Source organism: Lethenteron reissneri, chromosome 62, assembly GCF_015708825.2.
Source record: "Lethenteron reissneri isolate LAM-NWPU_2019-01 chromosome 62, ASM1570882v1, whole genome shotgun sequence".
NCBI classification, from domain to species: domain Eukaryota; kingdom Metazoa; phylum Chordata; class Hyperoartia; order Petromyzontiformes; family Petromyzontidae; genus Lethenteron; species Lethenteron reissneri.
In genome coordinates this window covers 5,289,976-5,305,780 of record NC_083840.1, presented here as the reverse complement: position 1 = coordinate 5,305,780, position 15,805 = coordinate 5,289,976, and the positions used below count along the sequence as shown (strand labels likewise).

Below are 15,805 nucleotides of genomic sequence, written 5' to 3'. Positions count from 1 at the left end.
AGAACTCGGCAACTGGTGAGCCACAGCTCAAAGTCCCAAGGACATTAGCCTGAACCGGTGAGGACCTGAACTAGTGAGTGCCTGAACGGGTGAAGGAAAGTCCCCGGTTCACAGAGCCTGAATCGGTGATGACTTGAACTAGTGAGTGTCTGAACGGGTTAAGGAAAGTCCCTGGTACATCGGCCTGAACAAGTGAGTGCCTGAACTGGTGAATGCCTGAACGGGTCGACAACAAGCGGCTCCTGATGTGCCTGCAACGCTCTAAGGACCTGCAGCTTCATGACGTTATTTATGAAGGACCACCAACGTCTCCTATTCACCACACAGTGCATTGAGCTGCTTTTACATCGAATTAGAAAAAATGCTATAGTTTTTTGGTTGCCGACCCCTGACCTCCACAGATAAGGGGCCGTCCATAAATTATGTCACGCGATTTTGGACGAATTTTGACCCCCCTCCCTCGTCACACGGCGTCACAAAAAGTCAGAGCCCCCCTCAAACATGACGTCACAAAGCTCTGCCCCCCCAGGTGTGTGACGTCATTTATGGACGGCCCCTAAGTGCCTGAACGGACGAGGCACTGAACGGGCGAGTGCCTGGAAGATTGAAGGCCTAGACGGGTGAGTGCTTGAACGGCTGAGAGCCGTGAGCTGTCTCTTGAAGGTGGATGATGGTACTTGAATGCTGTGTGCGGATACAATCCGAAAGCGCACGCAAGTGAACAATGTAACACGGTATTTTCCGACGGGTTGTAAGAGCAACGCTTAATTACAGGTGTGCGTGTCTGTGTGTGGGAGTGGGGAGCGGTAGCGTAGCAAGTTCGTGTGCTGCGTTAAGAACCCAGCTTCCAGAGTTCGATTCCCGCTCATGGCCAACACCAGTGACGGATTATCTGAAACGGTCATGGGTCTCCCCTAGGGCGACTCGGCCTCAAATGATTACCTGGTGCGATGTGTAAACATCGCCACTAGGCGGCCTGGCGTGGTGCTGGCCACTCACACCCTCGTGTGCCGTGACGACCTGCATAGCTGCTACTCGCTAACAGCACTTGCCCCTACAGTCTGTTACAGGCTTTACGGGGGATCTTTGTGTGTCGCCATGGCCGGATAAATGTGACTGTCATGGTGTGGACTAATGCTGTCGCCCAGGGGTTGAGCCGGGGTTGCAGAGGTTACGAGGTAAGGGCGTGAGCAGTTAATGGGAGTAAAATACCCCAACCCCCCCCCCCCCCCCCAATATTTCGGATAGCAATGTGATGTATAAAATAAATCACGACGTTTCGGGCGCCCGAAACGTCGTGATTTTATTTTCTGCCTACGTGACTTTACCGAAAGAACCAAAGAGTATGGATTCCTGCAGTCACGAAAGCTTCAAATCACTACTCGTGTGCTTCACTGTGTTTCTATTCGATTTGTATTGCCAAGTGCTTGTAACGTTTGTACATGCGAGCCAATGTATGCAGCATTGCATGTTTCTGCGTGTTGTGCATCATGGCTTTGCTTAAGAGTCGGATAATAAAGACAGCGTATGGCGATTGTTCACTTTTGCACGTTTATTTCGAGAGACACTTCGACGCTTTGAATTTCAAACGACACCGTTCTGCCTCTGCGCGTACCTGCTCAGAGCTAAGTCTAGCTAAGGGGCCGCCATTAATGACGTCATGCACCTGGGGGGCGGTGGTCAGACATTTGTGACGATGTGTGACGAGGGAGGGGGGGGGTTGATGAATGTGACGTCACATCAAAATGCGCAACTTTAAATAAATATAAACACGTTCTCCTTAATTAAATATACTTTTAATACATGTTCTCCTACATCAGAGTGCAGTGCCACATTAAATACGCACTACAATGACAATAGTTTAATGCGATTTGAAGCGTGTTTTATTTTTTTGGGGGGGGCGGGGGCAGAGCTTTGTGACGTCATATTTGAGGGGGGGGGTCTGACTTTTTGTGACGTCGTGTGACTGGGGGGGGGGGGGTGTAAAAAATCGTCCAAAATCGCGTGATGTCATTTATGGACGGCCCCTAAGTGTTTTTTTACCTACACACACAACTAAACTGCACACATAACTGGGTTGCACACATGAGGACATTTAAAAATATGTTCAGTATAACATCGTTCAACCTTCTGCTAGGTAGACAGCAAACATTTAATTTCAAGAAATATGCAGAAACGTTTCAAGTAAAGGGAAGCTTTTTAAATGCGTAGAAATAAATGTATGCGTTGCTGTGTGAACGATATACGTACATTATACATGATTGTCAATGTTGTGGCTTGACTCTCCAGCACACCGGTGTGCTGTACTAGTATACTACACTATACACTACACTACTATACACTATACTATACACTAGTGCTGTACTAGTGACGAATTGCCCACGTTCTGTTTACGCGACAACCCTTACTAGTTGGCTGTGTCGGGTGGTGGCGGGTTTTAACGACACATTTCTATACTTACGCGATCTAACCCCAAAAAAAAACCTCCATTATGGATATAAATTGAGTTATGGGGCGCTGGACGAGCCAAGTTCATTGACAGAGGCTGCGAAGGCGGGACAAAGTTTGTGGACTAAATTAAGCGCGGTGTGTTTGGTTTGGCGGTTACCGGGAGGGACCGGTCGGCATTCACCGCGGTCAAGGGGCTCCCACGGGGGGGGGGCCGGGCGGGGGGGCTGGCTGCTGTGGGGCGTTGCTGTCGTGCGGGCGGCATGTGACCGGGATTGTTGTTGCGGTTGGGTCGTCGCGAGCGTTGCTGCTGTTACGAGGCTAAGCCGGTGCCCGTGGCTTACTGGCGCGTCGCAGAGTCGCTGTGTACGATGCTGACGTGCGGGGGCGAGTCAGTGACTGAGACTGCCGCTGCGTTGAGTTGCTCAGAGCGTTGTTGAGAGCACCGACCAACTATCGGGAATACCGCTGCGTTGAGTTGCTCAGAGCAGTGTTGAGAGCGTCGACCAATTCCCAGGAATGTCATTGCGTTGAGTTGCTCAGAGCGTTGTTGATAGCGCGGACCAATTCCCGGGAATGTCATTGCGTTGAGTTGCTCAGAGCATTGTTGAGAGCGCTAACCAATTCCCAGGAATGTCATTGCGTTGAGTTGCTCAGAGCGTTGTTGATAGCGCCGACCAATTCCCAGGAATGCCGCTGCGTTGAGTTGCTCAGAGCGTTGTTGAGAGCGTCAACCATTTCCCGGGAATGCCGCTGCGTTGAGTTGCTCAGAGCGTTGTTGAGAGCGCCGACCAATTCCCGGGAATGCCGCAGCGTTGAGTTGCTCAGAGCGTTGTTGAGAGCGCCGACCAATTCCCGGGAATGCCGCAGCGTTGAGTTGCACAGAGCGTTGTTGATAGCGCCGACCAAGCCCTGAGATTGCCGTTATGTACCCTGGGCTTGTGCTGCATTGCCTCGAGTGGACTGTGTCTCGTGGTTGATGTGAATAGTCGTCGCGGTGTCCTTCACCTGTTTTGTCGCCGCGGTATTTTGTAATTGTCGACACGTCTGGCCAATGTGTTAAGCTGGTGAACTACGAGGTTACACAAATGTGTGCTGCTGTCACTGTTGCCGAGAGTTTTCACCAATGAGTTGGTCTGGTGCTTGGTTGTCAAGAAATTGTTATCCGCCCACACTTGGGTCACGTCCTTGTGCATAGTGGGTCCACTAAACCGAAGAATCAGGCATCATTTAATACATTCCAAATCTTGTAAAGATTCATTTGTACTCTGGAGCCAGTTATTGTACTTCTTTCCGTTATCCGTTAAAAGAACGTTTGAAAATAAAAAATCCGCCATTGGTGCCCCTATACAAAATGTATTGAGGACATTGCATGGGGAGATAAAATGATCCGAAACCCTTCTCCTCTCCCAAATAAAACATTAGCACCCATCACAGTAACCTCTGATTGAACCCCGTGCTCTTGCATGTTTTGAATTCCATGCGAGTGCTGCGTGCCGTCATTGTAACGCGCCAGCGCGTGTGGTTACGAGTGGTCAGTTTCAGGCTTTCGTGTGCGTGGGGTGGCTTAATTTGTCATAGGCGTTCTCCGCAGCAGCTTCAGAAGCTGCAAAATAATGAAATAAAAAACGCACGTGCCTTCTCATTTAGTGGGACATCGATAAAATATAGTAAATCATCCATTATCCGGCTTCCAACATGCAACAATATCTGGCGGTTCCCAGGCCGACTCTGGTTTTAAACGCTCCAAAGGCCATGCCACCAGTCTCGCTACGCTGATTTCAATGTCAAATATTATATACAGTACATTATACACTAACTACAACTTAAACAATTAAAATGCTGCACGTATATACATCACGTATACGTTATACTGTAGGATATAATGTGTCTATTTGTATGGTTACTTATGCCATTTCATGAAGTAAATACATTTAAAACACAAAAAACACATATACAGAAACACCTAAAAAGATTGTCTGCTTCTGACCTGTCTGGAACGTTGTTTATTTCTTACGATATTAGGAAGCTACTGGGAGCTATGTCAGTTTTTAAATCATCATCTAGATTGGAAACTCATTTAATTAAGAATGCTTGTTGTTGTGTTCAGTTTGTTGTCCTTCCCCTCGCACCTCCGATTAGCACGGTTGGCTTCGTACGGTACGCGAAAGAAGTTCAACATACCTACAAGCACGTACAATTGGCACCACTTGACTCAGGGCCACCAAGGGAGATCATCACCGAGCCAATGGTCTTGTCTGAGCAGAGACACTTTAACATTTGGCAGCGCTTATTTTCAACAGTCCATCTAAATATAGTTATATTACATTGTTCCAAGTCATCCTCAGTGAACACATTTCTCTTTGTGTGTGAAGCTCTTACCTCGTAGAGGACTACTGGCCCCGTCATTTCGTGGCACCTGCAATGGGAGATTTTACGGAAAAGACACAATTAGGTGTTGAATTCAGAGCCAATGGACTTTGCAACAGAAGTTGTGTTTCAAATCAAATGCTAATCAATGCAGTGAGCATTATTTTGTGCGTGTCCATGCAGTGGTGCGCTAGTCCACACACCGCACTGCAATAATATTCGCCTAGGTTAAGTCACTATCTATGGAAAAGTATCAGTAGTAAGTGGCATCTGAACTTATCCCAAGCCTCCCCTAGGTCAAGTCAGACTCAAAGTGAGGTCTTGATTTAAACACGTCGGGAGATTAAGGAATCTGTCGTGGCCACTCCATCCTATAGACCAGTGGTTCTTAACCTTGACTGTAGCCTTGCATCCGTTTGGATCGCACTCGTTAAAATGTTTTATGTTAATACATATGTTGTGACATTGCAGACGTCACGGATGTAGCGACCATCGTGGATGTCACTGGGTAATGCCAGCTCTAGCGAGGCACGGCGTTGCGATGTAATTCCATCGCGGACACCCCGTATACATGGGTGTAGTACCAGCCCTATAGGGGCTCGGTGAGCGCTGATAGTGAGCGCCGAGTGGCACCAGTGCAGTGCTGTCCCCTATAGGAGGGGGGTGTGAGAGTGCCGGCCAATGAACGGGGTTAATGTAGGCCATGGCACTCTGGTTGACCCTAGAAGGCACGTGACGGGTAAAGTCTACACAGGTGCCGCCAAGTGGGGGCTAGGGGTGGTCACGTGTCGGGGCGAGATCCTGCTAGAGGATTCGAGGTGGCCGTGGCCAAGAGCGGAGCCAGCCACGACCAGGGAGTATATAAACCGGGTCCCCAGAGGGACCGGGATTCAGTGTTGCTGTTGTTATCCTGAAGATCTACGCTCTACGTTCTACGTCCGAGAAGATTCACCAACACGTGGAACTGGACCCAAGCCAGGGTCCTGTCCGTTGTAGCCACTCCCAGTGTAATTAGCCTGGTGGGTCGTCCACCATAGGGTGTGATTTGGTAAAAGGGCAGTTACCCCATTGTGTTGGTATCAATAAATGGTGTTGCCTCCAAGGAGTATGTCTGCGACATCAGTTGAATCCACTACAAATACATAGGTTTGATGATACCAAAGTAAGTTGTACTTATGTGCCCGTGCTTACTGTTTGTATTTATTTACCTTCTAAGCAAATCTGGCCATGTCTTGCACCCCACAGAAAAGGCATCTCGTACCCCCGCAGGGGGTGCAGTGCACCCCATGTTAAGAAACCACTGCTCTAGACCTTTACAGGTTCAATCACTTGCGCTCCCTATCTATACCAAGTGTCGCAGGTGTTATTCGGAAAGCCCCTGGAAGCTATGAACTTTTACATCATCTAGAATGAAAAACTCGTTTCTTTAGAATAGTTTTTCACGTGTTAATTTGTTGTCTTCCCCTGCACATCCGATTAGTATGGTTGGCTATGTACGGTGCGAAATAAGCTCAACATACACACGAATCAATGTGGAATTGGACCACTTGACTCGGGCCAGCAATGAGGTTCATCACCGATGAACTTGTCTGAGCAGAGACACTTTAACATTTGGCTTTGGGCATTGGCTTATTTTCAAAACAGTCCATCGAAATATAGTTCTATTACATTGTTCCCAAGTCAATCCTTAGTGAACACATTTCTCATTGTGTTTGAAGTTCTTACGTCGGAGTAACTGCTGGCCTCTCACTTCGTGGCCTCTGCAATGGGAGATTTCGTGGAAAGGACATGATTAGACATTGCATTAAGATACTATATACTTTGGAATAGAAGTTGTTTAAAGATCAAATGTTATCCACATAGTCAGGATTATTTATGCGTGTCCATGCAGTGGTGCGATAGTCCACACACCGCACTGGAATCATATTCGCATTGATTAAATCCCTATCTATGGAAAAATATCAGTAGTAAGCGGCATCTGAACTTATCCCGAGCCTCCCCTAGGTCAAGTCAGACTCATAAGTGAGGTCCTGATTAAACACGTCGAGAGATTAAGGAATCTGTCGTGGCCACTCCATCCTATATACCAGTGGTTCTTAACATTTACTGCAGCCTTGCACCCCTTTGGTTCACACTCGTTAAAATGTTTTATAATGTTAATAAATACATAGGTTTGATGAAACCTAAGTAAGTTGTACTTATGTGCCCGTGCTTATTTGTGTTTTGATTATTTACCTTTAAAACAAATCTGGCCATGTCTCGCACCCCCAGAAAGGTCATCTCGTACCCCCAGGGGCCCGTGCACTCCAAGTTAAGAACCACTGCTCTAGACCTTTACAGGATCATCACTTGGCATTCCCGGTCCTATACCAGTGTCGCAGGTGTTATTCCGAAGCCCCTGGAAGCTATGCACTTTTACATAATCTAGAATGAAAACGCATTTCTTTAGAACAGTTTTTTCATGCGTTAATTTGTTGTCCTTCCACTGCACATCCGATTAGTATGTTGGCTACGTACGGTGCGAAACAAGCTCAACATACACACGCAGCAATGCGGAATTGCCACCACTTGACTCAGTGCCACCAATGGAGTTCATCACCAGATGCACTTGTTGAGCAAAGACACTTTAACATTTGGATTTGGCAATTGCTTATTTTCAACAGTCCATCGACATATAGTCCTATTACATTGATCCAAGGTCATCCTGAGTGGACACTTTCTTCATGTGTGTTAATTTCTTACGTCGTAGTAACTACTGGCCTCTTCGTTTCCGTGGCACCTCTGCAATGTGAAGAATTCGTGGAAAGGACACGATTAGGCATTGCATTAAGACACATATACTTTGGAATAGAAGTTGTTTAAAATCAAATGTTATCCACAAGTCGCATTATTTATGAGTGTCCATGCATTGGTGTGATAGTCCACAAACCGCACTAGAATCATATTCGCCTAAGTTAAATCCATATCTATGGAAAAATATCAGTAGTTCAGCGGCATCTGAACTCATCCCGAGCTTCCTCTAGGTCAAGTCAGACTCAAAGTGAGGTCCTGATGAAACCGTCGGGGAAATTAAGGATCTGTCATGACCACCTCCATCCTCTAGACCAAGTGGTTCTTCACCTTTACTGCAGCCTTGCACCCCTTTAGTTCGCACCTCATTATAAGTTTTATAATGTTTATAAATACATAGGTTGATGAAACCAAGTAAGTTGTACTTATGTGCCCGCCCCTTAATTTGTGTTTCGATTATTTAATCTTTTAAACAATCTGGCATGTCAGGCTTTTATGTCTGTTCTATATACCGCCGGCGTGTTGTTTTTCGTAACGCGAATTGGATTATAACGGTTAAATGGATTATATAACGCGATCGAATGAATGGAACTGCATCGTTGCGAGCACAAGGTGGATGCTGCTGGATTCTTCTAGATGCTACCCACGGCGCCTGGGTCTTTCTTCGGAATGCATATGCATCACACGTGTTATTGCAGGACGTGTCTTTACTCCTATATTATGTATTATTTATTTTAAAACAGTGATCTTTACATAACGCGGTATTCTTCAGGAACGCAACTACTACCGCATTATAGAACAGACTAAACCTTTGCCGGCAAGAAGCAAGGAAGCGACGACTCAAAAGTGACTGCTGGTTACACCCAGCTTCAAGGGGAAATTTAGGTCTACTTAGTTGTAAGGAGAGTTTGGTAGGCATATCAAAGTTAAGAGGCCACAATCGCCAAAACATTGAGGAAGAGATTTGAAGCTTTCGTGACTGCAGGAATCCTACTCGTTGGTTCTTTCCGTAAAGTCACGTAGGTAGAAATAAAATAAATCACGACGGTTTCGGCGCAACACAAATGTCCATCATCCTGATGATGTGTTGCGCCCGAAACGTGATTTATTTTATTTTTATATACCTATGGACTTTAACCGAAAGAACCAAAGAGTATTGAGGAAGATAATTTAATATTATGTCAGCACTATTGGCAATCGCTTCTCTCTCGCTACCAAATACATCAGCTGTTGCGCAGTGAACACGTAACCTGCAAGTTCTGCTGTTACTGTGCCCTGCCATCTATCCTGCTTTCCAATCTTCCCCCGTGGTTTCTGGACTCGGGTGGCCATCCCAATGCCCGTCTCAATCACCGGACCCCCTCCATTCTGCACGAATGTTTTCCAATTCAATAGAAACTTATAACTTACATTATCCGATCCTGACAATGAAATTGTAATTTTTTGTTACTTTCCCGATATCGTTTACAAGATTTAATATTATTTTGTATGTGAGGCAATGGGGGGGGGGGGGCTTTGCATCGCGTTGTGACGCACAGTACACACAAACCGTCAACATAGACTAAAGCGGTTATAGACAAACAGGGGATAGAAAGATGGGGAGTGGACACCCCACTGCCCCAAACCAGACGGGGTCCCACAGAAAGGGGGTAAAGGTAGTCTTCTTTTTTAGTACTGGGGGGGGAGGGGATGACAAGGGAAGGGAGGGATATAACTGAAGGGCGCCTGAAATAAATAAAAGGAAAACACAAGAGGCGACCTGAACGGAGCGTATTTTCGTTCCACCCCTCCGAGTCCAGCTCCTGTCTAGTCTGTAGGGTTATTCCCCTCATCCTGGGTCCCTGTCTCCCGAACCTCCATCCGGCTAACTTACTCACGTGAAATTCTTAGCATCTTATGCACGGACCCAAACTCAAAAGCCTGAACACTTTTGTCACGGTGAATACAAGAGAAAGCAAACGCATTATAGGATTCACGAGGTATTTAGTAAGAGACATGGGATGCAATGCAGCTGCGTTCAATGTGTAAACAGGTAGGATCTCAACGACATTCGACATTTCTAATTATATTCACTGTATTGGTAGAGGCAGGCAGCAAAATAAATTCACCCCACCGTTTCAGTAGAATTCATTATTCTCTCATCCAGATGTTGCGTGGGGTTCCTGAAAGAGTGAAGTTTTTTAAAAAGGTTAATGAATTAAAATATTAAAATCGACAAGTTATTTTAATAGTTGCATAACAACACAGGGAGTATGAGTGGCTCGTGATTGTGTGTTGTCTTCCGCTATAATTTTCTTTGGAGAAATAACCACGTCAACTTCTACCCTGACTTTGTGTTGTCAAATTGTATCACTTTCAATTGCCAACGTATTCAAGTTCAAGTTCAAGTTCATTTATTAGGTATAGCCCTGTGAGCCATTCAGCTCTTGAATCGGGTGCAACCGCAACAAACAAAAAACAAAAACATGAACAAAAAAACATCTTAAGTGAATATGTGACTAAGTGCAAACAGAAAATCCAAGAAAAAGACAGCAAAAATATTGCAGAAAAAACACCGTACACCAACGCTGTGTGCAAAAATCCCAGTGGGATGCAAGTCAAACAACAACAACACCACAAGACAACTTAGATTAAGGCCATCAGTCTAACTCTGTACTACAACAACACAAACATGGCTAAACCAATACACTTTTCGAAATCACCAAAATAAAGCCATGAAGGCAATGAAAAAGCAATCATAGGAACTGACGGAATTTTCACAATAAATGGCATAAACAACATGTACTACCAAAACCCTGCAGCCATAGCTGGCTGCATGAGTCACTCCACAACAGCAGGAGCATCAATCGGAGTATTGTAATTTTTCAATGCACCTTTAAGATCAGCACACTAAATCAAAACACAGGTCATACTTTGTAGCGATCATCCGGAGCGAAACATTTATTTTAGGTCACTGAATAGCACTGGCAGCTAGGGGTGTACAACTCCTCTAAAGCAGTTTTGAGTGAAGATCTCATAGGTAGTGACTCAAGTTTCAATTTATTTGCAACAGCATTCCAGACCCTGGGAGCATCAATAGCAAAGGCCCTTCCTCCAGTATATGTACGGCAATAGGGAATATTAAGCTGGTAAATGAGTGTAGACCTTAGGTCAAATTTGTTCTTTGAAACAGAGACGAGATCCAGCAGGTAATCTGCAGATTTTTTTGCAAGTACATCATGAATAAATAAGATCTGGTGCACAAGCCGTCGAACATTCAGAGATGTTAAGTTTGACCCAATGTAGAGATCACAGTGGTGAGTCCTATATGGGCAGTTCAATGCAAATCTTAAGGCCGAGTGATACATTGAGTCAAGCTTCTTCAGTACAGTACTTGGGGCTGATTTATACACAATGTCACAGTAATCAAGTAGAGGCAGTACGGTAGCTTTAATCAATTCCAAACGGAACATAGGAGGGAAGCAGTGCTTGTGTCGATATAGAAAACCAATTTTAATTTTTGTCTTTTTCCCAATATAATCAATGTGATCTTCAAAATTCAGTTTTGAATCCAGGATGACCCCAAGATACTTATAGATCTTGACTTGCTCTATTTGATCATTATTTAAGGTATGTAATTGGGGAAAAATAACTTCCCGCTTTAGTCCTGGTGAGAAGCATAGCACCTTGGTTTTGGCAGGATTTAGGACTAGTTTAAGAGCAACTAGCTGATGTTGTAGTTTGTTGAAATCACTCTGGAGCTTAGCAATCACGTCATCTGGAGAGCGGCCAGCAGTAATTAGTACCGTGTCATCTGCAAAAAGATTTACCCTGGAATAATCCAGTTCAGTGCCCAAGTCATTTACATAAAGAGAAAACAAGAGGGGGCCGAGAATGGAACCCTGTGGAACCCCTTTTGTTATCTTAACACTGTTTGACCTCCAACCATCTGTGAATACAGTTTGGGTGCGAGAAAAGAGGTAATTTTTTAACCATTTTACTGTGTTTTCGGAAAAACCGAGGCAACTTATTTTACTAAGCAGGATGTTGTGGTCTACTGTATCAAAAGCTTTGGACAAGTCAAGAAAAAGACAGGCGCAGTACTGCTTATTATCAAGGCTACTGTAAATGTGATTCAGAGAGTCTAATGCAGCAGATGTGGTGCTGTATTTTTTTCGGAACCCAGATTGTTTTAGATGTAATAGATTGTTGGCGGACAGGAAACTGTTAATTTGGTAGGTCAATAATTTTTCAAAAATTTTCATCAACGGGGACAAAATTGAGATAGGTCGGTAGTTATTTGGATCATCTTTAGGGCCCCCTTTGTGAAGTGGACGAACATAGGAATGTTTCCATTCTAGAGGAACTGATGCTTCTTTGATGGACAGGTTGAAAATATGGGCTATAGGTTTGTATATTAGGTGACCAACAGTTAGTAGAGCAAAGACGGGAATACTATCTGCTCCGGTAGAGGAGGACCCTTTGAGGTAGGACAGTTGTTTCAGAACATTACTTTCGTGGATTGGCTGAAAACTAAATTCGCTTAATGTTTGGACAGGAGTGTAGGAATTTGCATGAGCAGGGGTGACTCGTATATATATACGTATATATCCGACATTAGTAAAAATGTAATGAAGTACAGTACTGCAAACCATTGATATATTGATATATTCTATTTTTTTGCAATTAAGTCAAGAAAATTACAGCAAAAGCGACTTACGCTAGTTTCAGGCAATCGCCATTCGGCGTGAAAATGGTAGCCAGTTTGTTTGGACTTGTAAATAGAGAACGCAATTTATAACACGAGCAATATTTCACGGATATAAATCACGATCATTCTGAAGCTCGCAAAGTGATGCTTATTTTATCCACTCAGAATCAGTATATTTATCTTGGAAGATGAACAATGAACTCTAAAGCTCTTTAAAAAAAGTATTTGAATTGACAACCTTCCAGTGATGAGTTGAGCTTCCTAAGCGTGGCAACAACCCACAGGCATATTGCTAGAGACTACAATGTATGTATATATGTATGTATGCATAATCTACAGTTCTTGTGAAGAATAAACAATAGTAGCTTAAGTGCCAATGGAGTGCCAATTAAATACCCTGCATACCAAATTATTTACAAAACCTAACTGTAAATGATACATCCGTGAGTCGTCAAATCACACATTTGGTGAGCTCTCACCATCGAAACAAACAGAAGAAAGGCTGCTATTAAAGTCCATAGGGGCCGTCCATAAATGACGTCACGCGATTTTTGACGATTTTTGACCCCCCCCCCCCCTCGTCACACGGCGTCACAAAAAGTCAGACCCCCCTTCAAATATGACGTCACAAAGCTCTGCCCCCCCCCAACCATATTTCCATTTTGAAAATAAAACATGCTTCAAATCGCTTTAAACTATTGTCATTGTGGTGCGTATTTAATGTGGCACTGCACTTTGATGTTGTAGGAGTGTTGTTATAACAATTAGTGTTGTTATAACAATTCTATATTTATTTTAAATTATGCATTTTGATGTGACATCACATTTCTCACCCCCCCCCCCCCCTCGTCACACAGCGTCACAAATGTCTGACCCCCCCCCCCCCCAGGTGCGTGACGTCATTTATGGACGGCCATATATAGAAAACCCGGCTTGAATGCTCGGACATACCAAGAAGAGAGTTGTTCAGGCACAGCGTCATATACAGGCATTGCTGTGGCACTGCCAAGGGGTGGCCGTTCTAACACCGCACTGCCGGGTGGCAGCTTGTCGATGTATTCGTACGCATGCTCTTTGTGTTGCTGCTGAGAGGGGGGAGGGAAAAAATTAAGAGGTACGATGCAGTCCTCTACTTACGAACAGGGTTCCATTCCTCCTTCGGTCCGTTCGTAAGTCGGGCACAATAATGGTACTGCATTTTAATGCACATACGATTAGTGTTAAAAGATGTGTGTTCGGTTCAACACAAAAAAGTAAAGCATTGTTAAACTCATGAATAAGAAATATTGTACATTTGCATGCAATGCTGTCATAAATATTCTATAGTAATTCAAACAAAACACAGCAACATGAATAGGAAAATAATGTTTTATTTTCACTTACCTTGAATCCTGATGCTGGCTTGATTGTCGGAAGCGGTGCAATGAGTCCCCACAATTGCGCACACACACGGGAGCACATGCGCACGCACACACACACATAAAACATCAACGATCTCCCCCTTAGCTTTCACAAGCTGGGGAGGCAAGTGCTGTTAGTGAGCAGTGCTTGGGAAGGACGGCACGGCACAAGAGGGAGTGGATGGCCAGCACCAGGCCAGGCCGCCTTTGACTCTTCAGTGGTGATGTTAGTACACCGCACCAAGTACTAATGAGGCTGAGTCGACCTAGGGGAGGCCCAGGACCCATTCAGATAATCGTCACCGGTGTTGGTCGTGGGTGGGACTAGAACTCGGGTCGCCAATCAAATCGAGTTGTCACGTTGGCAAATATTGGTTCAACAGCAAACCGCAACGTTGAAAAACCCCAAGCAACATTGTGACAATTGTATACGAGGTTTTTCTTCTGGAGAATACATCCAGCATTATCAGCTCTTACTAAAGGCTCCTGATGTAACCCAAAATTGTATTTATTTACAATAATATTCGGTCGTGAAAGCCTACGTGTAAAATTGCGCCTAATAATTCGCTCAACTACAGTGGGATGGAGGCGTTGGTCTTGCTTATAGTCAATTGGCAATGACTGTTATTCCATAACCGATCTAGCACTCCATGGCATTGCACTAACTCCACCAGGAAGTGACATTCCAGGAATATCGGGTCACAGACATCATATGGCAGGAAGTGATGTAGCACCACTGTTGTTCAATGTTTTTCAATGTATTTGTGGGTTGTACTGTGTGTGTTGGCACAGTAGGGGGCACAGGTAATGCATCGGCCAGTCATCTCAGTCAGTCAACCCATGGCACCTGGGTCTATCCAATGACCTCCTGCTAGCGGGCATTCGACACTTCACGTGACCTCAAAGTGCACATAGCCTGGCACAAGCACCGTTGTGATTACACCGCCACTTAGTGGAGAATGGCGGTTGTTGTGTGTGTGTGTGGTGTTGAAGGGTCGTGGAATAAAAGTGGCTCTTCAAAGCAGAGGACGAGCAGCAACGTTGACCTGGAGAGTAGAAGCCACCCATTTTAACTGGGTGAATCATTCTGATTGTCGCCAGAAATGTCTTGGCATGACAACAAGTGCAGCTTTTTCGCAGTTGTACTCGACAGCTCTGAATTATAAACTATGAAACTAAACTATTTTGTATTTTACCAGGTAAGGCCCACTGAGCTGTGTCGATCTTTTTCAGAAGCAACCTGGCTCTCACAAATGATAGCTCAGTGAGGTGGCTTATCACGTGGAAATTTATAGCAGCCAAATGCTCTAAACGCATGGTCATTCTTATTGTGGACGGAAAGATTCGCGCAACCATGGGGAGGAAGAGACATGAAAACTCCAAATATACAGGCGGCTTCAGGGTCGAGATCGAATCCACAACCTCCTGTAAACCAGGCGAGGTAGTTAACATCTCCTAGCCACCGTGGCGCCTCATGTAGGCTTTTTCATCAGAATTTCCATTTTATTTCCCATCGAGTAAATCCTGTAGAGCTAAGAAGCTCTTTTTTATTTCAAGGGCATTCCGCAAACTTACAGGCAGTGTTGATGAACGTGGTATAAAAAATAATAATAATAGGTTTTACCCATTCTGGAAATAAAACAGGAGTTGCGTTTAGATGTTCAAACACCAAATCGAAACCTTTTGCAAGGAATCAAGTCTGCATTAACCACACGTACTTGTGGTCTACATGTAAACACAAATGATCTGATAATAATACAAGCATTGTCTTTGAAACGGATTGGCCTACACCAGAGACAGCCTTCTTTATGGCCTAGTCTTACCAGTGTCAGACCAGAGAACGCCAAAAGGCAAACAGTACAAAGGGAAGCCATTATCACATTTATAGCTCGGGGTGAGCAGCTATATCATGGGAACTTTTTTGGCAATACCAGTATATGAAAAATAAGAACACTTACCATTTCAACTGGAGCTCTTTGCTGATCATTTTCACCATCATCCTTTCGCCTACAGATTGTGAAACACGTAATATCGCAATGTTATGTGAATATATATAGGGTGCTTACATTTTTTTGACACTTATATGGGACTATCGTTTTTAGTGGAA

General features: G+C 44.5%; 1 protein-coding gene across 1 annotated transcript in view; it reads right to left on the bottom strand.

Moving 5' to 3' along the window:
* Nucleotides 1-612: 612 nt before the first annotated feature.
* LOC133358593 (nectin-2-like) overlaps nt 613-15,805 on the bottom strand; it is a 31,906-nt gene continuing 16,713 nt past the window's right edge. Inside the window, exons 8-14 of the mRNA XM_061576961.1 lie at nt 15,657-15,705; nt 13,682-13,699; nt 13,250-13,383; nt 9,722-9,770; nt 6,544-6,578; nt 4,831-4,867; nt 613-684 (exon numbers count right to left, since the gene is read on the bottom strand). Coding sequence (XP_061432945.1) covers nt 613-684; nt 4,831-4,867; nt 6,544-6,578; nt 9,722-9,770; nt 13,250-13,383; nt 13,682-13,699; nt 15,657-15,705 — 394 coding nt within the window. The remainder of the gene's footprint in view (nt 685-4,830; nt 4,868-6,543; nt 6,579-9,721; nt 9,771-13,249; nt 13,384-13,681; nt 13,700-15,656; nt 15,706-15,805) is intronic.